This window comes from Tupaia chinensis, unplaced genomic scaffold (genome assembly GCF_000334495.1).
Source record: "Tupaia chinensis unplaced genomic scaffold, TupChi_1.0 Scaffold000242_1, whole genome shotgun sequence".
NCBI lineage: Eukaryota > Metazoa > Chordata > Mammalia > Scandentia > Tupaiidae > Tupaia > Tupaia belangeri.
The window spans coordinates 609,636-636,370 of NW_006159720.1; the positions used below are offsets into that span (position 1 = coordinate 609,636).

At 37.3% G+C, this 26,735-nt stretch overlaps 3 protein-coding genes across 3 annotated transcripts; all 3 read right to left on the bottom strand.

Annotated features, from left to right (window-relative positions):
• Positions 1-2,985: 2,985 nt before the first annotated feature.
• Positions 2,986-3,939, bottom strand: LOC102475487 (olfactory receptor 5M8). Its single transcript, XM_006148730.1, has one exon. It carries the CDS (start codon positions 3,922-3,924, stop codon positions 2,986-2,988), a length of 939 nt encoding a protein of 312 aa, XP_006148792.1. The 5' UTR covers positions 3,925-3,939.
• Positions 3,940-14,678: 10,739 nt separating this feature from the next.
• On the bottom strand, positions 14,679-15,629 carry LOC102475890 (olfactory receptor 1030). The gene has a single exon (XM_006148731.1). It carries the CDS (start codon positions 15,615-15,617, stop codon positions 14,679-14,681), a length of 939 nt encoding a protein of 312 aa, XP_006148793.1. The 5' UTR covers positions 15,618-15,629.
• Positions 15,630-24,321: 8,692 nt separating this feature from the next.
• On the bottom strand, positions 24,322-25,263 carry LOC102491840 (olfactory receptor 5M11). The gene has a single exon (XM_006148765.1). It carries the CDS (start codon positions 25,261-25,263, stop codon positions 24,322-24,324), a length of 942 nt encoding a protein of 313 aa, XP_006148827.1.
• Positions 25,264-26,735: the final 1,472 nt, after the last annotated feature.

Genomic DNA, 26,735 nt, shown 5'->3' on the forward strand with positions numbered 1-26,735 from the left:
AAATCTGCTGCACTTACGTCAGATCATTTTGCTGTGCCATCATTTCTCTGATGCTTGTTTTGGTATTTCCATTCATTTATTTTCCCCACTCTTTCTACTTCAAGTTGTATATGTTCTACTGACCTAGTTTCCCATTAACTAATCCTCTTTTCTGATCTTAAATTTATTAAATAAATGGTTAATTGCTGATACATAATTTCTTAGTTTTAGAACTTCCATTTGATTATTTTAATAGATTCTAATTCTATGATAAAATTTCTTATGTTTTTCTTTTTTCTATCTTTTCTTCTGCTTTCTAGAATATAGACTAGCATGATTGCAGAATAATTGAGCAACATTTTGAGCTACTATAATGCAATAGACTTAATTTGCATTATTAATTATTCATTAATACTTATATAATAATTATTATGTTCCTCTTTTTTCTTTTTTTTAGCTTTCATTGCCTAAGGAAGTGCATGTTTACTGGAGAAAGACAGAGAGAAAGAGAGAGGGAAAGTGAAAAATTGTATGTGCCCAGCGTGTTTCTCAAGCCGCCAGGTCTAGGACTCAAACCTAGGTCAGTCATGTGATAATTAGTGCCTTAACCACAATGACACCTGATGATGCAGTCATATAATCTTTAAAGTCTTTTCCAGAGGACACTAATATCTGAAATATGGTGGTCCTCTTTTGTTGTTGTTGTTGTTGTTGTTGTTGTTGTTGTTCTTATTGCTTTGTTGTTATCACGTATGAGCTGTCATATATTTCCAAGTATAAAACTTGGGCAATAATATTACATGGCATAGTTGTCAAATACTGTTTGTCACATAGTGAGGACTATGTATATGTTATCTATTGTTTTCTTTCTCTTAAACTTTCATACTATACACCCTGCGTTTAGTCTTCATTAGTAACATTGGCCACGAGGCCACCAACCCTAAGCTTAATAAATTGAAATTACCTAATAATTTTACTGTCATCTTAAGCAATACTAAGAATAAAAAAAAATTTAAAAGGCTGCGACTACTATCACTTCTCTTTTCTTTATAATTTTATATTTTTAGTAAGTCATTTTCATCTTTTAACCCCACATACTAACGGGGGTTAAATATATTATACAGTTAGTATTCATATGTTTTCTTTATTTTTTGGAAGTTTGTTTTACTTGCTTTCAATTCATGATTGATAATTTACTCTCCTGTTCTAATGACCTGTTTTAATATACATGGTATCATAGTTTTAAATTTCACCTTTATTTCAAACAATCAGTTGTATTTATTTTATAATTTGCATCAAGCTATTCTAAATAAGAGTATGCACCTGTGCTTTTTACTTTATATCACCCTGAAAAATTATATGAGCCATGACTTCGTGGGAAGTTTCTGAGGTCTGGAGGGTTGATAGTTCCTTCCTCTAGATGGCGTCTTTAAGTTCCATGAGGCTTTTTCAAGCCCAAGGGAGCTTTATATTTGATTTCTGTGGTTTTTTTTTCTTTTTTTTTTTTCTTTTTAAGGTTTTTGCCATAGGGTGTGTGAGTTCTTGAGGGGGGGGGGAGTGAAAAATCACTCTTCCTCAGACCCAGGGAAGGAGGCCATGCCACAATCCCCTCTTCCTCTATTCTGATAACCCATGAAAGCAGTGTAAACCTAAACCACGAATAGACATAGCATTAACTTACTGTCTGGAGTAAATTCTCAAAGAAGATATTAATTCCTCTGTGAACCAAAAGTCTAGATGAGCTAGTTTCATATTTTTATTTTTGCTGACACTCTACTTGTAGCCCTTCAAATATCTTAATTTCATAAGGGCATCTTTGTTCCTATTTTTCAGCTCATATGCACCTCATCTTTGGACTCTCAATTTCTGTGAATTATCTCTGAGGCTGTAGCCTGTTTTTAGAGGTGTTATTGGCCTCAGAGCTATATACCCGCAGTCCCTTCTCCTCTGTGCTCCTCTCATGATCTTGGGCACGCATGCACACAAGCCCGGCGTGAGTTTCAAGCCACCGGGTCCGGGATGTGAGCTGCAGTTGACTACATGGGAGTCCAGACATAGCCATGACGTTAATTGCTCGTCCCGAGAGCTATACTTCACAACGTATGTGCTGACACAACAGACTTAGACACACATTCAGCATGTTTATGATTACCTTTGTGGTTTTTTTTCCCACAGATTTTTTTTCAATACCACTCAGTTTAAAAACCTAGCAGTCTTTTTTTCTTTTAAAGTCCAGAAAAAAAGCCAGAGATGAACCATGTCAAGATAAGTGTGCCCACTGCTGACAATGTCATTTGCGTGTTTCTGACTAGAGGTGGGGTTGATACATGCCACGACCGGCGCTCAGCTGACAGGTAAGTGATCAGGGATAAGACTCGCATATCAGGTAGGATAAATTAAAGTGGAATCCAGTTTTCCTAGGCAAGAGTATTTGGAGTCTAGCAAAAATTATTTTTTTAAAGCACAGCATTGGTTTTATATATTAAAGTAAATGGGAATGGACAGTGGCACAGTCTTAAAACATGATGCTCTACGAGACTGACCCACATGGGAAAGTTCTGGGTTCTCCCTGAGAACGCTGTGTACAAGTGTGCCCACGATCCAGGGCTGTTTGAGGTTGATGGTGAATTATAGTTTTAAGACCCTGTTGCCGGAACTGTCTCTCTTTTTCTGTCTCTCTCTGTGTATCTTGGACATGGAAGAAATAAAGAATTTTAGAAAATAAGTAAATACAAAGAATGAGTAAGATTTTTTTTTTTTAAATCAACTCTTCAATATAGAGTTCTAAGATTTGAACCTGAGCAGACGAAACTCTCTTGGAGAATTAAAAATTCCTATCAATTGTCCTAGATAATCTGATTCTTTTTAATCAAACCTGCTCTATTGAAATTCTCCTATTCTTTCAAGAAAAACATACAGATTTGGACAGATTAGTTTTGAACTAGGCCCAAAGAGAAATTTACTGGATATATAAAATAAAAACACAACTAAAATCAATACAGACATTTATTTAGAAAGTAATTTCCTTCTAAACAGTTCTTTGGCTAATGCCTCTTTCACATCCTTGTTCCTCAGACTGTAGATCATGGGGTTGAGCATGGGGATCACGGTGGTATAGAACACAGCCACCATCTTCCCCTGCTCCACGGACTCTTCTGAGGGGGGTCTGAGATACATGAAGAAGAGAGCAGCATAGAATATGGTGACAGCTGTCAGATGGGAGCCACACGTAGAGAAAGCTTTGCGTCTGCCTTCTGCAGAGCTGATCCTTAAGGTGGCTGGAAATATGTAGATATAGGAAATAAGGATAATAAGGAGAGAATAAGAGAAGTTGAAACCAGCCACAACAAACATTGACAACTCTTTGTTGTAGGTGTCTGAACAAGCCAGCTTAATCAGTGGTGGGTCAGCACAGTAGAAGTGGTTGATTTCATTGGAGCCACAGAAGGCCAGGTTGTAGGTCCATATGGTTTCCATCAGTCCAGTGAGCGCACCGTACACGTAAGGCACCGTGATGAGTGATGTGCACACGCTCTTGGACATCTTGCTGCCATAGAGCAGAGGGTTGCAGATGGCCATGTACCGATCAAAGGCCATCACAGCCAGGATGTAGATTTCAACGTGGACCAAGGCAATGAAGAGGTAACACTGCAGCAGACAAGCAGGATAGGAAATGGTTTTCTTCTCTGAAAGGAAGAGCTCCAGCATCTTTGGAGTCACATTGGAAGAGAAGCAGAGATCCGCAAAGGACAAGTGGCTCAGGAAAAAGTACATGGGTGTGTGGAGCCGGGCATTGACCTGGATGAGTACGATCATGCCAAGGTTCCCCACCACTGTGACCATGTAAATGGCCAGGAACAGCACAAAGAAGAGAATCTGTAATTCTAGACGATTGGTCAGTCCCAGGAGAATGAACTCAGTCACTGTGGTAAAGTTTCCTCTCATAACTACCTTCGGTGGAATAAGGGAACTTTAGATCAGTATAGAATATTTCTGTAATTCAAAATATTTTGTCTTTTCTTAGAACATGTTTCCTCTTAAAGATTTTTAAATTTTCTTTTCTGTAATATTGTTATATCCCAGGAGACACTAGACATAGTGGTTTAATTAATGTGGGAATTAACTAAACAAACATTAGTAGTAAATAGGTCAACTGGCTATTGTGTCTTAGTCACTACTCAGTTCAGGTCTTTTTCTTTCACAATTATTCCTCTAAATTTTTTTGTCCACTAATCTTTGAAATTTTGTCTACCCTCCCTCATCTTTCCATCGTTTACTTTGTCTCTTTTTTTACATTTAATTTCTTAACTTAACAAAGATATTTTCTTAGATTTGCCAGTAAGTACTCCCCTTCCCCCCAAAATACTCACTGCTTGTTTAAATTAATATTCCTGGCTACTTAGGTAGATCCATGTATCAGAAGATTTGTTTTTCCTTTTAATAATCACCTCTTCCTAGGCAATACTAGACAAAACTCATTAGGTTCTTTGCATAAGAGTATTAAGTGCTAAGTTAAAGATATTTCTTAGTTCATTATTCCGTGTGATAAAAGAACTCAGAACATCTTATTTTAGAATGAGTAACTGCTATTTTGGGAAAATGTGGGTAAAAAAAGAAATATTCTAAATATTGGACAATTCCAAATGTTACTTGAAATATTTTAGAAAGTCTTCTACCATTCTTCCAATTAACTTAATGAACTGTGGAAAAACTAACTATTCAGAGTATCAGCCCTGAATTAGAGTACAGCAATGACTTAGTCCAGCAGGTTAGTCTAAAATTCTTACACCTGAGATTGAAGGGCGAACATTCAGACCACACATGGATTTGACAGAGCCTGGGCGCCTCTCCCTAACTACACAAATGCTTGTGCCTCAGAGTGAGAGCTGGTCTTTACAGGAAAGTTATAACATAAAAAAAAATAATAATAATAATAAGGAAAGTCAAAAAAAACAAATAGTTGTAACTTGGGACCAGCAGTTAATGTAATGGCTATGTTGCTGGACCCCCATGTAGTTGACCATGGTTCGAGTCCCGGACCAGGTAGCTTAAACTCACACTGGGGGTGTGTGTGTGTGTGCCCAAGATCCCGAGAGGAGAATGGAGGATAAGGGGTTGCAGCGTGTCCATCCTCCCTGGGTGGTGATTTCTCGCTTTCTGTCTCTCTGTCTCTGTCTGTCTGGTGAGCTCACACGCCCTATAGCAAAAACCTCTCCAAAAAAAGAAAAAAAAAGAAATAATTGTAGGTTTACATTTTTCTCAAACTCAATTTGCTGCTTCCACAGAATAGATTTTATCCCAGAGAATGTGGTCAAAGAGAAGTGGAGAGTTATGCAGCCATATAAAATAACAAGACCCTGGCATTTGATAGAAAGTGGTCAGATATGGAGGATCTATTGCTGAGTAAGTAAGTCAGGTTATGAAAGAAAGATATTGTATGTATCCACTTAATACATACTGACTATCCGCACTCTATGGTAGAGAGCGAAATATTGGAGGACATAAATGCAGTGAAAGTATTTAGCGAGAATAAGACAGTGTGGAATGGGGGGGGTGAAGAGAAGAGGATAGAGAAAGATAGCAAGAGAACAAATAGGGAGGCAGGACATTAGTGGGAAACAGATATGGCTTATTACCTGTTGTTGATGACATGTATAGTATTTTCAACTGGATTGGTCTGAGAAGTATTTCATGATGGGTAAAGTCTTTTTACAAGAAAAGTGAGAAATAGTGATTGACTGTTTTAAAAAATAATTGGAATAATAATAATAATGATTGGGAAAAACAATGAAAAGATAGTGAATGATGAAGTCGGGAGATTAATGTCTCTGTGTTGACTGACATGCAAGGCATTCCCTTTTGAAAAAGTAATGTAATACACTGTAAAGTTATATGTAATACAATGTACTATAAACAAGATTATGATGATAATAAAAAAATAAATAATAATAAAAAAGAAAAGCGGAGAGTTTCGCCCATCTCTGTAACATAGGCTTGCTTTCTTCTTCCTCCTTACTGCCTCCTACTAACTGTAATGTGGATGCTGTGCTGAGCCATCCTGGATCAGAGAGACGAGAGAAACTCTTTATAGACAGCAGAAATGCAAAAGTGAATCCTAAAAGCCTGGCAGAGCTGAACTGATATATCAGCACGGAATTTTATATGAATGAGAAATAAATATCTAAATTGTTTAAGTGACTATTGTTTGGTTTTCCTCTCAAAGGACTTTAACCTTTTAGTTAGCTAACACAAACACTCTAGGATCAGACTTGAAGATCACTGTAAGTCTCACAGTTATGTAAGACAAAAACCGTATGAAGTGGTAGTTATTACTTACAATTTAATCCCTCAGAGGTTATGATCAAGGACTATGATATGACTTAAAAATTGTTATGACAGAGACCAGCAGTTAGCGTAATGGCTATGTCACTGGACCCCCATGTAGTTGACCGCGGTTCGCGTCCTGGACCCGGTGGCTTAAAACTCACATCGGGCGCATGTGCGTGCGTGCCCAAGATCCCAAGAGGAGAATGGAGATTGCGGCGTGGCCATCCTTCCTGGGGGGGGTGATTTCTCGCTTTCTGTCTCTCTGTCTCTCTCTGTCTTGCTGGCGAGTGCACATGCCCTATAGCAAAAACCTCTCAAAAAAAAAATTGTGATTATAATAGTTAGATAACTCCAATATCAGCCTCTTGAGACCTTAAAATTGCTGTCCATTCATTTCATCCCACTTAAGCATCCAGAATGTTTGCAAATGATATACAAACAAGAGGAAACACAATTCACATAATATTGTCATGCTATGGAAGATGAGTAAAACACAGATATTAGTTGCAAAACGAATAAAAAGTAAAATAGTAAAAATGTTTTCTTTAAACTATCCACCTGCACACTAACCATGAATGTTTTTTCACTAGCTCATTTATTGTACCTAATTCCTGGCTTCATAATTCTTTCTAGTTTCTCTTATTTCACCCCAGTGTTCTATGTTTTTACTTCTACCACTTCTCTCCTAAAATGACCCCAAGAACTTCCTATTTTTCTCTACTTATTCTTCTGAGTCATTCACCTTTTGCTGGCTCCTCATATCAAACAAAACTCTAAACTCTAGGTTCATCTTTGCCTAATGCACACATTAAGATGATTGCAAAACTAAAACGTTTTTGTATAATAGGTCTCATCATCTTTGAAAGGGCAATGATTTGACTTTGTGATCTGATTCTAACTATGTGTGTAAAGTCTCCCTGACTATTCATGCTGTGGGTATGTACACATACACAGACACATAACACACACACACACACACACACACATATATATATATATATACACACACACGTATGTATATATATGTGTATGTGTGTGCGTGTATAGTTTTTAATTGCCTCAGTGTTTGAATATACTTTCATGAGTGTTGGGTAGTTGGGTGGCTTGTTCTCTTTACCTTTTCTCCCTCTGGAGAAAACTGAAGCATCATGTTGTAGTCTTCTACATACTAATGACCTTAGGTGAGATATGCATTGTTCTTCAAAAGGGTCTAAACCTAGAGGCTTAAAATCATGCCAGGCACATGTGCATGCATGCCCAAGATCCTGAGATATTGAATGAGAAGGGAGTTTTGCATAGCCATCCTCTCTGGGGGATGATATCTTGTTTTCTGTCTCTCCGTCTTTCTCTCTCTCTCCAGTGAGCACGTGTGTCTTATAGCAAACATCTTTCTAAAAAAAATCTCTTAGTCCTGGCATTCACTTCAAACTCGAAATCAACTCAAAGATTTTGGAACTTGACAGATTTGAGTTAAAAACTTACAGCTGTGCTGCAGATTACCTCGAAAATTGTGGACAATTTAATTAGCTTTATGAAGTTTTTGTTTTCTAACTTTGAAAATGTTGTTGCAACGACATTCTTTGAGAAATAAAAGTCACAAAAATCTGACAATGGGTAAAGTATATGAAGTCATCACGAGAAATTTTAGTTTCTTCTTCCACTTTGTTTAATTTTTGGGAGGAATACAAATCTTAGTTTACGTGCACTGGTACTACATACATACGCTTTTCTATGTAGTCACTCATTTCTTTTATATATATGTATATAATATACATATATAATATACATACACATATATATTTATTACATGCACATATGCATGCGTATACATATATACATACACATATAAATACATATATTTAATTTATATATTTTTATTCATACATTAAATCATTATACATCATTTACATTGTGAAGAGACTTTACCCAGCATGATATATACCTCAGTTAAGCCCAGTTGAGACCACCATACTAACTGTGCACTCATTTCTACCAAATACATATGTGAATTTCAAGTATAAATACTTATACTTTGCCTAGTTTCTAACACACACAAAATAGGCTGCCCTACCTTTAAAGAAGCAGGGAAAGCTACAGGCATCCAAGAATTTAAGTGAGGAAAAATCTGCTTGTGTTTATAAAGTTCAATTCTTTTCCCTATTGCATTTTTAAAAATAATCTAGATGAAGCAATCAATTCTTCCAATTAATAGTTCTCTGAACACCTCAGGGACTTCTAGCATGGGAGTTGGGAATAACAGGCTTAAATATCTCTTCCAGGGACCAACATATGGCATAATAATTACATTGCTGGACTCCCATGTAGTGGGCCATGGTTTGAGTCCAGAACTCAGCCACTTAAAACCCTTTGGGAGTGTGTGTGTGTGTGTGTGTGGACCCAAAGTCCCAAGAGTAGAATGGAGAAGAAAGGATTGCAACATGGCCACTTTCCCGGGAGAGTGATTTCTCGCTCTCTGTCTATCTCTTTCTGTGTCTCCAGAGACCACACATGCCCTATTGCAAAAATCTCCCTAAAAAAAAAAATCTGCTATGTTTTCTTCATCTCTCTTGGTAATGCCCTTATTTTACTCTTTGCTACATATTACTGGACATCTCATTATCTCACCACACTGTCTCCATTGCTCAGCAAAAACGGATCCATCTTCAAGAGAATACTCATTTCACTTTGCTACCAATGAAGCAAAAGCATTTTTTCTATATGATATTATTATAGAAGACATAGATACACTTAATAAATATTTGTGGAGTAATTTTTTTCTGAAGGAGAAATAAGAGAATTCTTTCTTTTAAAAAAAATATTTTATTTAACTTTATTTATTTATTTAAATTTGACCAGAAAAGGAAAGAAAGAGAGAGGAGAGACAGAGAAAGTGAGAAAGCAAGCCACCAAGTCCAGGACTCGAACCATGGTCAGCCATGTGGGAGTCCAGCACCCTTAACTACCATGACAACTGCCGGCCCCTTGTGGAGTACTTTTAGCCCCCCTATTTTTTAATTTTGTATTGTTTTGCTTTACTTTTAGAAAAGTCTGATTTTGAAGAATGCAATTGGATAAATATAAATTATACAGATAACTGAGGTAATGTCTGCAATTGTGTATATGCTAAGGCTTTCATGTGCCTGGTATAGTTGTTGACCATCTTGACAGTTAAGTGGCTTTAATATACCTGAGGAAAAAAATAATAATTTTCATTAAATTCAATATACTGAGCATTTTTATTGTATAACTTTATTGGCAATTTGTTAAAAATCAGAGATGGCAGACCAACAGGTGTTTGGTGGCTAAGGCACTGGATTCCTGCATGGAAGCACTGGATTTCCTCATGGTCAACCACAGTTTGAATCCTAAACTTGGAAGTTTGAAAATCAGAACAAATAATTAGATAAATAAATAAATGTTTTTAAAAATAAGAGGTAGATAAGTGTAGAGATATTAAGAATGGATATTAGAAACTGGGAAGAATAGGGAGGAATAGAAGGCCCTAATTGATGGAAATAAAATGACATAGACAAAAGGAACAATGTTTAGAGCTCTAAAATACAGTGCCATGAATATACTTATAAACAACTTACTGTACTTTTCAGAGTATCTAAGAAAAGGATTTTGAATTTTTCCAACATAAAGTAATGACAAATGGTTGAGATGATGAGCAATACTATTCACCCTGATTTATTATTATTTTTTATTTTATAATTTCTTACTTACATTTAATTGTTCTACATCTTAATGACACTCAACATATCTTTTTAAAAAATTATTTATTTAATTTTTTGACGAGAGACAGAGAGAGAGAGAAAGAGAAAGAGAAAGAGAAAGAGGGGAAGTAAGAAAGAAAGCTGCCAGTTGCAGGACTCAAACTGTGGTTAGCCATGTGTGAGTCTAGTATCTTCACCAGCATGCCCCAACAATATGGTTTTTTTAAAGCATGGATGTGACAGGCAGTAATCAAATCAAGGCTATTATTATATTCATTATTTTCAATACAGAACCTTACATTCTTATGTTTGTTAAGTGCTTTTTCCCTGAGCCCCTTCCATCCATCCCTCACCATCCACCCTCTCACACCATAGAGTCTCTGGTATCTACAACTGCCCTCTTGACTATTACATCTTTGAAACTTTCTATTCTGTCATAGAGTCAGATATTCTATATATATTCATTGGAGATATGAAATGTCTGTCTTTCACTAATCATCTGATTTAATTATCACACACTGCATTCATATACCAAAAAAAATCACATTGTACCTCCATGAGCATGCACAATTACTGTATATCAATTAAATTAATTAGTTAATTGAAAATTTAGAAAATAATCACCTACTGGGAAAAAAAAAGATAAATAGGTAAACATGCTTAAACCCTTTTTAGTTAAATGAATTGATCCTTTAAAAAATAATCAATTTTCCAAAATTTGAAAAGCTATTAATTTACTGGCTGAGATGAGAAAGCAAAAAAAGAAAAACAAAACCTCTTCCTTTTTTTATTTTGTTTGTCATAGATTGCATGCATTTGCCAGAGAGACAGTAAGAGGGAAATTGAATGATCACTTTGCACAGGGGATGGCCACGCTGCAATTTCCCTTCCTCCGTTCTCCTCTTGGGATTGTGGGCACACATGCACATGCACCCGGTATGATTTTCAAGCTGCCAGCTGCTGTGAGAGCCCTGGGCCTCAACTAATATACTGCCTACTGGCCCTCATTTCCCTTCTTTAGCCACTAACATGCATGGTTTCCCTCACAGTAAGTTCATTGCATTTCATGGTTAAACATCCACTACAATGAATGAAAAATGCCCATGTTTTTCAGGCACATAAGTAATGTCTAATACCTTACAAGAGCTAGCTAATAAGAAAATCAAGCAAATGGGATTTAATTCCACTGAGTAATTCTGTTTCCACAAGCTAGTTAGTTTGTTTTAGACAAATCATTCTCTCAGCTTCCTAATTTTTAAAATGTGTGTGTACTGCAATATATTCTAGGTCTCTTCCATATCAGCAAGCACATATCTAGGTATCATGCAGGAATTTGGAAAATAGCTCTTTTTCTTTTTTTTTTCTTTTCTCTGACAGCTCAGAACTCAGTTCCTGATCTATAATTTTGAAGGTATGACAGATACATAATTATGCAGTTTAGGATCTCAATAGCAGGGAATTGTATAGGCATGAAACTGGTACAAAAATGGGCCATTGGATAGGTAGCAAATCAAAAAACAAAGGTTAGACAATAAACAATTCATATGGTTCTAAAGTGAGTCTTTACATGGAAGCTGAGAGCTAGCAATCTTAAATGGGAATGAAAACGGCCTGGGAAGGAGGCTCTCCCTTTCTATCCTGATAATGGTGGCACGTCAAGGCATCACTTCCACCTTTGGTTAAAAATGACTGTTTTTTCTTTTCACAGGATCCTTATCTCTCAGGCACATACCAACAAAAGACTGAAAAACACATTTTCTTCATGTCATTACTCAGGTTAAAAGGACCATGTTTCCTCATTTATATCAAATTAAGTCTGAGTATATTAACAAACCAATCCAGGCCTTCCTTATCTGACTCAGTTTTCTGTTCAGCCTCATCTTATTGCACTTTCCTATCCATGATTGGTGTCTCAGGCCCAAGCAAACTATCCTTTGGTCAGTTGGTTACCTTTATAAAATGCCTTCTCCATCTTCTATCCTTTGAAAAACTTACTAAACTGTCGAAACTCTGTTCAGTGGTCACTTCCTCTGAGAGGAGTCAACAATGCGAGGACCCCACTCGCTGCTATGAACATCCATTCCAAGTATGCATTCCAGAACTGGATAAATAGTCACAGGGTGCGTTCAGGGACCCATCAGGCAGACTGTGAGACAGACCTGAGTTAAAATTCCATGGATAACATCATCTTACACCCCTACTCACTGAGAGGTTTTTGCTTTAGGGTGCATGCGATCGCCAGACAGACAGAGAGAGACAGAGAGACAGAAAGCGAAAAATCACCCCCCCAGGGGGGATGGCCACACCGCAATCCCTTCTCCTCCATTTTTCTGTTGGGATCTTGGGCATGCTCACACATGTGCCCGGCATGAGTTTAAGCCACTGGGTCCAGGACTCGAACTGCGATCGGCTACATGGGAGTCCAGCGACATAGCCATTACGCTAACTGCTGGTCCCAACCACAGTGACATTTTGATCCTCTGAAATTATTGTCATTTCAGAATCATTGTCTAGTAAAGCACTGAGCAGCAATCAACTCTAAGATAGAAAGAAAGCTGTGAAATACAACTGAGAAAATATATGTCTCTGGGAGACTGATTACGCTCTGTATCTTTTCTTCTTTTATTGAACATAACATAAAATGTACATATGCAATCACAAATTTGCTCTAACACTTGTTTTTCTCAGACCATGCCTGATCTGACATAGCCTTGTGCTAGGAGTTATAGGGTAAGCTGAGGATGGTGCACAAGGGAATAAGGGATGAACAAGTTCTCATTTTGCAGTATCACTGGGGATATCAATTACTCAGAATCAATTGCTGCTTTCCTCTGTTATGGCAGTATTTACATAATCTCTCTCTCTCTCTCTCTCTCTCTCTTTTTCTTGCTATATAATATGCTGTGCTTGCCGGAGAGAGACAAGAGGAGAGAGAGAGAGAAAAAATGAGAAATCATTCTCCAAGGGAGGAAGGCTGGACTGCATTTCCCATTCTCCTCTCAGGATTTCGGACATGTACAAACACACACCTGGCATGAATTTCAAATCACTACGTCAAGGTCTGAAACTGCACAGCCAACCATGTGGTTATCTAGTTCCTTAACCTCCATGCCACCTGCTGTCCCTTATCCTGACACCAACAAAACTATAATGTCCCAGAGCTACTGAAAATGTCTTGCTGTTAGCAGTAAGTGATTTATTGTAGATACTTAGTAAATATTGATTAGTTTTGCTTATGTTATACAAATTTAGAGACAGCAGAAATGTTACATGTTTTAAAAAACAATTTTTTATTTATTTCCTTAAGCATTAAAGTATAAACAAGTCGATGTATTTCCATCTAAAATTAGATAATTAATTGTGACAAAGGACCACCGTGGGTAAAATAGGAACCATGGTATAAGTTTCAAATATCTGGTCCATCCTGAAAAACAGATTAATAAGGCTAAAATGAAGGCTGATATGAGGACTCCTGAACTCAGAAATGTGAGGTCACTGATAAACTCCACAGAAGAAAAACAAATTAAGATTTTTGTCATAGTGTGCATGCACTCTGGGAGAAAGTGAGAGGGGAAATGAGAAATCACCCCCACATAGGACATAGCCACGCTGCAATCCCCCCTCTTCCATTCTCCTCTAGGGATTCTGGGCAGGCACACACAACTGCCTAGCGTGATTTTTCAAGTCACCAGGTCTGTGACTTGAATCATGGTTGGTCTTGTAGGAATCAAATACCTCAACCATCATGCCAGCTTCTGGCTCCCAGAAGTTACAATCTTTTCAGGTCAATTTTATATCTTTACAAGAGTTTTTTGCATGCTTTGGGAGCAAATATCTACAAAATAACTGTTTGGAATATTTGGCATCCTGTAGTAGGAGGAGAATAATGTCTTTTTTTTTTTTTTTTTTGGAGAGATTTTTGCTATAAGGCGTGTGCGCTCGCCAGACAGACAGAGAGAGAGACATAGAGACAGAAAGCGAGAAATCACCCCCCAGGAGGGATGGTCACGCCGCAATCCCTTCTCTTCCATTCTCCTCTCGGGATCTTGGGCACGCACGCACACGCGCCCGGCGTGAGTTTTAAGCCACTGGGTCGGGACGTGAACCTTGGTCGACTACGTGGGAGTCCAGTGACATAGCCATTACGCTAACTGCTGGTTCCCGAGAATAATGTCTTATTGAAAATGATCCACAAGTAGAAAGAAAAAAGTGAATATCAGACATGGATATAGAGGTGACAGCAAATCTCATTGGCAGTTGTGGTAATAATCCTCTAAAAGACAGGATTGAAGCCCCTGCATAGTAAATGCTAACTAGAGAATTATTAACCATTGAAAATTACCTCATGACAGTCAGCATATGATTTATTAATTTTGCATATATGTACATATCTACCTCCACACATTATTTGTAGATATATAGATATTTTCTAGAAACTTAAGAAACTATTCATAGTGGTAACTCTGGGCAGTGAAAATAGAAGATCAGGTTTCTATAGAGACCATGTGTTTTACTATAAAAATGTACACTTTACATAACAGTTTCCCATTATGGATTTTAAATTGACTTTATTGTAAGTGTTTTTAAAATTGGATAAACTTTTCATGAATGCACCTTGGATTTATAAAAAAAAAGAGAAAAAGATACACTGTGATTTCACTTTGAAAGTACATTTCTTCTGATCAGTTTCCAGAAAGCTTGTTTCACATCTTTGTTCCTCAGGCTGTAAATGATGGGGTTCAACATAGGGCTTACAAAAGTGTAGAAAACTGCAATGATTTTGGACTGCTCCACGGACTTATCCGTGGGAGGTCTAACATACATGCAGAACAGGGTTCCATAAAACACAGTCACTGCCACCAGATGGGACCCACAGGTGGAAAAAGCCTTGCGCCTGCCTTCAGCCGAACGCATCCTTAGAATGGCAATGAGAATGAATATGTAGGAGATGAGGATAATAAGAAGAGAGTTGGAGAGGTTAAATCCTGCTACCACAAACATGGATGTCTCCTTAATGAACGTGTCCGAGCAGGAGAGCCGGATGAGAGGTGGGTCCGCACAATAGAAGTGGTTTATGATATTGGAGCCACAGAAGGTCAAGCGGTAGGTCCACATGGTTTCCATCAGGCCACTAAGGAACCCATAGACATATGGACCAGCAATCAGGCGAATGCAGAGCCCTTTGGACATCTTGCTGCTGTAAAGCAAAGGGTTACAGATGGCCATGTATCTGTCATAGGCCATTACGGCTAGCATATAATATTCAGTAATCACCATGGCAATGAAAAAATAACACTGGACTAAACAAGCAGCATAGGAAATGGTTTTCTTCTCCGATAAGAAGTTTACCAACATTTTGGGAGTTACATTAGTGGAATAGCACAAATCCAAACAGGACAAACTGGCCAGAAAGAAGTACATGGGGGTGTGGAGACGTGAATCTATCCTGATCAACACCATCATCCCAAGGTTCCCCCCAACAGTGATCAAATAGATCACCAGGAACAGCACAAAGAGGATGGGTTGAAGCTCTGGGCGATCTGTTAATCCCAAGAGAATAAATTCGGTCACCAAGGTGGAATTTCCTCTGACCATTTTCTCAGGAACCAGCACTCACTTAGACAAATTGCAGGAAGTTAAGAAGGTAAATGAGAAGTCCATCAGATGGTTTCCTCTATTTCTCTTATTCTCCTCTCGTTTTCTTCTCTCACTCACCCTTCCTTAACTGTCATTTCAGAGAGACTGAGAATGTAAGGGCTGGTAGTAGGGAAGGCCAAAGTTCCAGTCAGCTGAGTGTAAATTTAGATGATTCCTAGACAGAATTGCTCCTATGCTACCAACTTGTTTTGAAATGGGAGGATTATGACTCAAAGTTTATCTAAACTTGGTTGAATAACCAATTGTCACTTAAAATTTACTGTAAAATCATGAGATTATTTTGGAAGTTATGCCCAAGACCAGTCCTGGACAAAATGAAAATATGTGTTTGAAGAACTCTTTTGCAATCACTAACACTGTGTGTATCTTCAGAAACTCTGCTTTCAAAAGTTCATCCCCTAAACGCTGTATTAGAGATCTCAAAATTATGGTGGCTTGAAGAAATTGGGGTCTTTTTCTACTGCTATCTCTGTAAGATGTAGAAGTGAGTCATTCCTATGTGAACAGACCAAAAGGAAAGATTTTCCATATTTGGAAGTGCTAAGTCGTATGTAAATTACCAGTTATCTTAGGACATTATTGTATTGCTAACAGAAACACCTAAGGCTAGATGAGTTAATAAAAAATGTACATTTAACCATTCATAATTCTAGCAGTTAAAAAGTACAAAAGCATCACAAATGGCAGAAGACAGAACTTTAAGAGGTAGAGCATCATCAGTATCCATGTGGCTTTCTCTCTGCTCTGGTTTCATTCTCTCCGCGAGTGATACAACAATCTAGAGGCCCACCCTACTGACATTATCACACCCAAAGGCCTCACCCTGGGGCACTATGAAGGAATTAAGTTTTTACTTACTACCTTTATAGTACAATCAATACAATCAACTCCCATCATATCAATTTCTTGGGAAAATTATACTTTCATGTAATATCATCAGTTCAGATAGTATCAACTATAATAAAATAAAATGGAAATTACCATGGTGGGATGATAGGGAACATATTTTTACTATGGATTCTCAATGCTGTTTTTATTGTATAAGTTATACATTAAATAAGATATGGGATCAAAACTCAAATGCCTGTGGAAGACATCTAGATAATAAAGAACGATTGAAGTGGTTGGCTATAAACACCAAGAGAAGGGAAATAAAAATTGGTCCCCAGTGTAAAGAAGTAGCAACCAATCAGTCTAATAGAATGTTTACTAGTTGACAACATGGGCCCACACATGCAAAGACTTTAAGAATTTCCCATTTTATTCTTATAATTCATTATTTTATGTGAAATACACCAGATTCAATGTTGACAATTCAATGATCAAAGCTATCTTTAGGCTTAAAGATCTATTGAGATACAAATTAAAATTTCATGCAATGCTATTGCTATCAACTACATACTTCCAGTATCTAAGCTGTTGTTAAAATAACAAGAGTCTCACAAGATAGACGCTTTGACTCTGTGATGCTTTCTGGATGATGTGCAATTTAATTATTACAGTAAGAACTTGGCAAACAAACAGCAGTGAACAAGGCATGCATGCAAGTTGTTTTGCTGGGAAAATAGTCAACAGGTAACAGTGTTTGCCTGGAAAAAGCTGGTTGGTCTTCATGGTAAGGTACATGAAAATAAAAGTTAAAATCTGATTAGGCCAATAATAAAGATCTGAACAAAGTGTTGTATTAAGGAAACAGGGTTGGCATCAAAGAACATAACCATTTAAAAAAATTGCTGCGGGGGGGCGGGGTACATGTGCTTGTGGAGAAGGACAAAAAGAGAGAAAGGGAAGGAACAAAGTACTCCCCATGGGGCATGGTCACACTGCAATCCCTTTTCCTCCATTTCTCCTTTTCTTGGGATTTTGGGTACACAGGTACATGTGCCCAGTGGGGTTTTCAAGCCAGCAGGTCTAGGACTCAAATTTTGCATTATGTCATGTGGAATCCAGCTCATGTAACCACCAGCCATGGACTGGCCAAAATAATAGCATTTAACAGGGGTTTCAGGTAGAACAAGGAATTTTCTAGGACAAGGGTAGGAAGACTTCCAAGTAGTACAAACAGTACATGCACAATCTTCTCAAGAGGCTTTCAAGATATATCAAAGATGCTCAGTATAAATGTGGGAGATAACATTGTATTGTTGTAATTAAGACATTTAAGAAGTTATAAGCAAACAATGTGCTCACTTAGGTGTAGACAAAATATTTTAAATATTCTCATTTATTTGGTTGTTGGAAAAGTCATGACATAGTTTCTGTTTTTTTTTTTTTTTTCTTTTGAAATGTTTGCATTCCCACCAGCCTGTCAAGTCCCTGAAGCACTGGATATAACTCCTCTTTTATCGTAAATTCATATTCACGTGAATACAACTGTGGATTTCACATTGCTAGAGATGGTCTTAAACATCAGTAACCTGATGGTCAAGTGATTGTTTTATCACCATGACATGATTAAGTTATTCTTTAAATCTGTATCCCTAGTTCTTCTCTTTTTCAGCCCTTTCTTATCATTCATGACCTTAAGAATCCTCTTAATTTAGTTTCTTGCTTAATTCACATATTAAAGGCCCAAAATACTGAGGGAGCTTCCATCTCAATATCCCTAAAAAGAAGTCTTTGAGATCTAGGATGAGCTTAATTCTTTACTTCCCAGATTGGAGATTATTCATGTAAGTAATCATGTCTCAAAGATCCCGTTTCATTTCTAGAATGTCTCTGTAAAATTAATGCATTTATGTATATGTGTGTATGATTGTGTGTGTATGTGTGCACGTATATGTGTATATATGTACACATATACACATGTGTGTACTCAAGTAATAAGATTATTAAAGGTGTGGATATGTCAAGTAACACTGACAATTTTTAAATGTTTTTATCAATCCTTAGGATAAATTCAACTGTGCTGAATTAAAGCTGAATCATTCTACTTAAAGTTAATATCTGAGTAATGTGAAATATGAAGGTACTTCAAAGAATTTGTGAAAAATGGCATTAAAGTGTGAGTTTATTTTGGTAAAAAACAGTTTAGAAATTTATACACAGCTTTTTCATAACATGCATTTTATATAAAATGTAAATCAATGTTTCTAGAACTTGCACTCTGGAATGACAAAGAATAAGTTTAATAGTTGTGAGCATTGCTTTTTAAATCTTCCTATTTAATATTCACTCAATGTACTCTGTGGTTTAAAAGACTGCTTATTTATTTGAAATTTATGCAAGCAGTAGCAAAAATTATCCTTTATGACTCTATTGCTTACTGCCTCATACTCCAGCATGGAATATAAAATAATTTATATTAAAGTATTCGGAAGATTATTGAATCATTTTTTAAAAGCCATGATTATTTTGATTCTTATAAGAAAAATATCACAAAGAAAAATTATTAAGATTCAGTGTGGGGGGAACAGTGGATGGCATAATGGTTACACTGGACTCCCATATAGTCAGTCCCAGTCCAAGTCCCAGACCTGGCAGCTTAAAACTCACACTGGGCACATGTGCATATGTGCCCAAAATCCCGAGAGGAGCATGAAGAAAGGATTGCAGCATAGCCATCCCTCCTGGAGGTGATTTCTTACTTTATGCCTCTCTATCTCTCTATCGATCTCATGTGCTGTATAGCAAAAGTGTCTAAAACAACAACAAAAGAAAATATTCTAGTGTGGGAGGAAGCTAGATACCTTATAAACAGAGGTGTTCTTATGACATCAGTGTCCTATCTGAAATGTGTGGGAAATTTTGAATCAAAACAGAGAACAATGAGTTTCTAAAAGACTTATGTTCTGGCATAGTGTTTAAGTCACTGGGATCCCACATGAGCATCCATGGTCTGAGTCCCAGACCTGACAGCTTGAAAATCATGTTGGGCACGTGTATATGCATGTCCAAAATCTCCAGAAGAGAATGGAGGAAAAGGGATTGTGACAAGGCCATCCCCCTTAGGGAGCGACTTCTCACTTTCCCTCTCACTGTTTTTCTCTGGCAAGCACACAAATCTTATGACAAAAACAAAACAAAACAAAGCAAAAAAAGTCTTGTATTCCAACTTGCAAAAAATAAAACTTCACAGGGACCAGCAATTAACGTAATGCTATGTCGCTGGACTCCCACGTAGTCGACCACAGTTTGCGTCCCGGACCCGGTGACTTAAACTCACACTGGGCGCGTGTGCGTGCGTGCCCAAGATCCTGAGAGGAGAATGGAGAAGGGATTGCAGCATGGCCATCCCCTGTGGGGGTTTATTTCTTGCTTTCTGTCTCTCTGTCTCTCTCTGTCTGGCTGGCAAGTGCAGGTGCCCTACAGCAAAAACCTCTCCAAAAAAAAAAATAAATAAAATAAAAGTAAAACTTCACATAAAGCTTTAGTGATTCAATAATGTCAAATTACTTTCCCCAGGATTAGTATAATCAAACATAATCTATATGAAGTCAACACAAACATGTTTGCATTGATTATGATGTCTAGGTATTTACATCCACCTATGTTCATTTTTTATTTTGTGAAGATGCAAAAACCACGAAGTATTACTTATAATGTAGTCAGTAGATTTGCTTCTACCACTGAATAGTATACCAGAAGAACATTACGGATAATTGGTAGACATAAAAATATTTGGATAAAACTGAGTTCTTAAAATGTTCTGTCTTCTTAACTCAAAAAGAAGAAGAAAATAAATCAATAAAACTAAAAAACTCACTTTTACACATGTCAGAGGTACCTGAATATGACCTGTTGAAATATTCATTGGATGATAAGTTTACCCTCCTCAGGCTCTGATTACAATGAAGTAGCAGGATAGCAAGGAACCTCTGACATAATTACTAACTATTTCATGTGCTTAAAATAACCATTATGTTGTCCTGCAGGATGGACCGAGAGAGAGACTGAGGGAGATTGGGGCCAAGGAAAAGGCTGCAGAAAATAGAACCAAGGGTTGTTGAAGTTTAATTTGAATGACTGAGCCCAGAAACAAGCTACGATGGGCATGAGAGAGAAAAAGAAAGTGAGAAAACACCTTCAAGGGGTCCCAGTGTGGTGTTCAAATCACTGGGCCCTGGACTTGAACTTCAGAGCTGGCCATGTTGAATCCAGCCACTTCAACTGCCATGCTACTGGCTAACCTAATAATCATATCTTAAGACAGGATATAAAAACAAAGGTAGCTAAGTTAGGGGGAATCCTGCATCTACTATGAATTTCAGTTTTCCAGGAGGGAGCATCTTCCTTACATATTCTGCCATAATAGACTTTAACATTGTTCCTCTTTCATGGATTTCCATTTTAATGTCTCACAAATATGAGAGCAGGGCATTACCTGGTTGTATTGCATGAACATTAATTCTAGGTCATGTGTATTTTAACTTTGGACTTATCTATGAAAATCATTTTGGGGACTTCATTTAGAATTTTTTTTTTAATCTTGATACAGAGATCAGAATCCTGGAGTATTTAATGTAAGACTTTGCCCTAAGAGTTTGTGAAATATCTATCTTTTCTTGGGGGTGGGGTGTTTGCATTGGGCATATGCATTTATGAGAGAGAGAGAAAGAGAGAGAGAGAGAGAGAAAAGAAAGTGAGAAATCCTCCCCAAAGAGGATGGCCACACCACAAGCCCTTCATTTCTTCTCCTCCATTCTTCTCTCGGGATTTTTGGCAAGCAGGCACAGATTTTAAGTGTGATTTTCAAGCCACAAGTTCCAGGATTCAAGCCACCGTTGGTCATGTGGGAGTCCAGCACCTTAACCCCACACCACCGGCTGGCACATCGTTTCTAACGTTCTGATTTTGTATTCATGTATTTACCATTCCTACACTAGTTATTAAGCATGTACATGTTAACGAACATTAAATTTGGCTCCAAATTTCCTTTTTCAAATAATTTAAATCTATAGAGGTTTTATTTCTGCTAGAATGAGTATGATTTCTGCTTAAATGTGTCTCTCAAATTCTTTGATAAAGGCTTTTATGTTGTTGTTGCTGGGGTGATAGGAAATTTTATCCTTTCAATATGTATTATTCTAAAAATATTGGTAAATGATCAATTCAAATGTTTACTCCAGTGTGATTATCCAAGGTGTTAAGTATGTGAATAAAAGGTGAGGATGCTGTTTGTAAATACGATGATAATTATAAATACAAAATTTCAATAAAACTTTAATATTTTCTAGTGACTACTCTAAATAAATATATGATAACTCATTTTAACTGGCTAAGAGTCTAAAATAATCCCCCAAGTTACTTTGGTTGATAACTGACTTCCACTGATAAAGATACAAGCTGAAACAAGAAGAGCAAATGTAAGTATAAAAATAAGAATTTTCATTCCTACCTGACCCCAGGAAAGATTATCTCAGAGACACTAGTGGTCCAAGAAAGGGTTGCTGAAAATGATTTATATCCAATTTGTGATTTGGAGTTTTATCCCTTAGGTATTTTTAAACACATCCTGAAGAAACAATTACAATGTTACTACAAAAGATAACTCCGGGCGGGAGGCGGGGGGGAGTGATAATTGGGATACACTCATACTTACTGGAGTCTTGGGATTTGGGCAATGTGATTGCATCAATTTGCAATCACTTTGAACTGATTGCTTTGAGTGATCAAGAGTTTATCCTCATGGGATTTTGCATTTTGGATCACAATTTATTCCAGTCAGATGATTAACAATATAAATAATGACTAAATTCATGAACTTTGATGTTTCTGTGATTCCTTACCAGTCTGAATTGTTTGTTTCACCACACCTTCCATAAATGGCTAGAATAAAGTAGTTAAATTATAAAGCCCAGTAAGCAAAATTTGGAGATTACCACGTGCACAGTAAGTTGTAGTAAAGGTAGTTCAAGGTGTTAGGTCTGTGTGTGGTGAAGTAATAGTTTACAGAAAGTGTGATAAGCATGTAATTTAGCACTATGTTATTCATTTATGAACATTCAAAAGCAAGTCAAAGGTAAAAATATCTTTCTGTTTTCTTTTATCAAGGATTTCATTTCTACTCATCCAAGAGCTAGATACAAATGTAAATAAGATAGGGTACATGAGTTCAAATAGTTTAAATTTGGCCAGCAGGTGGCATGGTGGTTAAGACACTGGAATTCCCAAATGGCCAAAATGATTTGAGTCCCAGACCTGGTGACTTGCTTTTCCATTTTCTCCTCTCTTTCTCTGTCTTTCTCTGGCAAAACTCATGGGAAATAATAATAATACATAAATAAAATAATTATTAAAAAATAGATTAAACTTTTGGCTATGAAGCTAAAAGAGAAACATGAATGGTTTATTGGAAGCATAGTGAAATCAAAGCTCGAACTGACCCCATAGTGTAGGGTTAACCACTGTGTGCAGTAAATCAGATACCACAAGTCCAACTGCAGTTCAAATCCTGGACCTGGAAGATTGAAAAACATTGACTACATTTGGATATGTTCTCAAAATCCTGCTGGAATGGGGAAATAAAAGAAAAGGATTGAAGTGTGACCACACTCCACTGGACAGGGTTGTAATTTCTGGCTCTCTCTTTCTGTCCTGTGAGCACGCATGACATTTGGCAATTAAAAATAACAAAGAATGAAATGAAAGATCTTGCTGTGGTCCATATTTACATTTTCATTCTCTATCACGCTCTCCCTCATTCATTAGGTTACTCATGCTGGTTGAGTGCCAAGCTCTTTCTAAACTCCAAAATTTCACAAGGCCTATCTGCTGTTTTGAATGCTCTTTCCCCCAATTTTTCTCTTGTTATTATTTAAACATATTTTAAATGTCACCTTAAATGTCATTCTCCAAGACAACACTACTTCTACCTGCTCATCATAGTTGTCTTCTTGTACATTGCCTTATTCTATTTCATTATGACACATACAGCCTTAAATTTAAATGCAGTTTAGTTTATTTGTTTAAGAGATACCTTCTTTTTTAAAAAATATTTTATTTAACTTTATTTATTGATTTAAATTTGACCATAGAGGGATAGAGCAAGAGTGGGAGAAAGGGGTGAGAAGAAGGAAAGTGAGAAAGAAAGCTGCCTGGGCCAGAACTGGAAACATGGTCGGCCAGGTGGAAGTCCAGTGCCTTTAACCACCATGCCACCTGCTGGCCCCAAAATCTTCTTTTACAGACTATTATTAAGGAAAAGAGGGAACTGCTATTTTATATGCACTATATGCACAACACTCAACAGAGACCTCCAAACCTGCCACATGATCTGTAAATTTACTGAATGAACTTATTCTTCCACAAGTATTTTGTCTTAGTTCACATGACACTTTAAAATTAATGTTTCACATTAATTACAATATTAAGAAATTGTTAAAAAATCAAAATAAACCCACTATATTTGCTTATAAAACACCTAAGGATTAAATTAAAACGTGGACTTGGATGTAATTAGTCTGAAGGACTGAATGTTACTGCATTTCTGACAAACTCTGAGGAAATGATATGCTATTGGCCAATGAAGCATAGTTGAAGGGAAAATTAAGAAAAATAAGTGTCACCCATTTTTTCCACAAGGATAAACTTTTTAACTGACATGCATTGGACATAATCATAAAAAGTATGAAAACTCATCATTATATTCCAAGATTTTTAGCCAAAGGATAGAGTTATGATTTATTGTAAAGTGGAAACATTACATTGTCATGCTAATACTTCTCCTGAGGATATTCTTCAAGGCCTGCTTGACATCTTTGTTCCGCAGACTGTAGATCAATGGATTAAGCAATGGACTTACAAAGGTGTAGAAAACTGCTATGATTTTGGATTCCTCAACACTCTTATCAGTGGGTGGTCTGACATACATGCAGAAGAGTGTCCCATAGAACAGAGTGACAGCCATCATGTGGGAACCACAGGTGGAGAATGCCTTGTGCCTTCCCTCTGCAGATTTGATCCTAAGAATGGCCCCAATAATGAAGGCATAAGACACCAGGATGATGGTGAGGGAGTTGGAGAGATTGAAGCCAGCTGATATGAGCATGGCATGTTCTTTGACATAAGTGTCAGAGCAAGAAAGTTTAATGAGTGGTGGGTCAGCACAGTAGAAGTGGTTGATGACATTGGATCTACAGAAGTTCAGGCGGAAGGTCAGGATGGCCTGGAGCAACCCATCTGAGAAGCCATAGATGTATGGAAACATGGCCAAGCAGATGCATACGCACCTGGACATCCTCACACTGTAGTGCAGGGGGTTGCAAATGGCCACGTAGCGGTCATAGGCCATCACTGCCAGCATGTAAAACTCAGTGAGGAGAAGTGCAATGAAAATGTAACACTGTGTGAAGCAGCCAGCAAAGGAGATCGTCTTCTTCTCTGATAAGAAATTAGTCAACATCTGTGGGGTTGCATTCGAGGTGTAACACAAGTCCACAATGGCCAAGTTAGTGAGGAAGAAGTACATGGGTGTGTGAAGGCGAGAATTCAGTCTGATTAACACTATCATGCCTAGGTTGCCCAAGAGAGTGACAAGATAAATAGCCAGAAACAGCACGAAGAGGAGAGGCTGGAGCTCTGGGCGGTCTGTGAGCCCCAGCAGAATGAATTCTGTTATTGCAGTGCCGTTTGTGCTGGACATTTCCTGAGAGGCTGTTACTGGCTTAGATTCTATGAAAGTCAAGCATATTAGTGTCAATTTAAGTCATTTTAATCTAAAATATATTATTCTTAATAAATTCTAAACTAGTTTCATCTTCTACTTCTATTAAGTCTTTAGTTTTTTTGCCTTTGTATCATATCACTATTATATTTGTATCCTCATAATTATTCTTTCTCTCTACTTCTACCTAGGTCTATATGTATATTCATCCATAGAACTTAGATATAGCTCCCCTCTCTTGTTTTCCCTTTCAATATCTAGTTAACATACAAGGCCCTGGTTAAAGCTCATTGCATTGGAACTATTTCTCATCCCATTGCCCCCGTACCTGAGACTGAAGTCATCTCTTTCTCCCCAATGTTACCAGAACACTATATATTTCTAATTTATTCTTTAGTTGATTGCATCACAATGACATAAGTATTAATACTTTCTGTTCCTCACACATTATTTCTACAAGGATAGGAACACATTTCATTTTATTAGCATATCATCACTGCTTAGCATACATGTATATACTGATTTAAAAAATGAAGATACGATGCAGGCATGAACAGTGAATCACTTGTGAGGTTTTACTCATCTCTACTCTCCACAGACCTTTGTATGAAGTCATGTATTAGTGAGAATTAAGTGGATTTTGAAGTTTTGGATGCTATACAATTGTTTCAGAAGTTTACTAATCAAATTCACAGACAGAATCTTGTAAGTATACTGGGAACTTCATATTGAACAATATTTATTGGTATCTCTTACTGCTATTCCTAGAGCACACCTTGGAGAGGCACCGTCATATCAGCTCAGTAAACATATCAAATAATGGACAAAAATTGTCAGTAAAATTAATTCTTACATAATATTTTGAGGATGTTTTTAGCCATTACTTGAAGTATATTGAGAAAATAAATTTTATAGTTAGTATTTAAGCTATTAAATACAACTTGTATCAAATAAGTGGCATTAGAATTCTCTCTGGCTTTTTATTTCAGCTCACCTCTGAGCTAGTACTGAATAGGCTTTTTCTTGCTCTCAAGAATCTCTTGGCCTTTTTGTCCTTTTTATCATACTTAAAACTTTACTGTACGTCTTAGAAGGTCAGTGATTGAGTCTATTTTCGATGCTATATTTTCTTCACCCAGAACCGTAACTATTTAGGATATATTTGTTTAGTAACCAATAATTATCATTGATATCATAATGAACCTTTTACCATATATCAGAATGTAGTTCTGGAGGAGTCCGACCCGGCGGGGCTCCAGGACCCGTCTGAGCCCCTTGACCTTTGAGCATCGCTTCCAGTCGGTTCAGTGAGCTGGCAAGGCCACGACTGTACGCCCCCTGACCATGGAACAAGCTTGGGTCACTTAGCATGTTGGCAAGGCCACCTGCTATTCGCTCCGGGACTGTGATAGCCTTGCTGGGAAGTGACCCCCCTCTGACTCCCTGATATA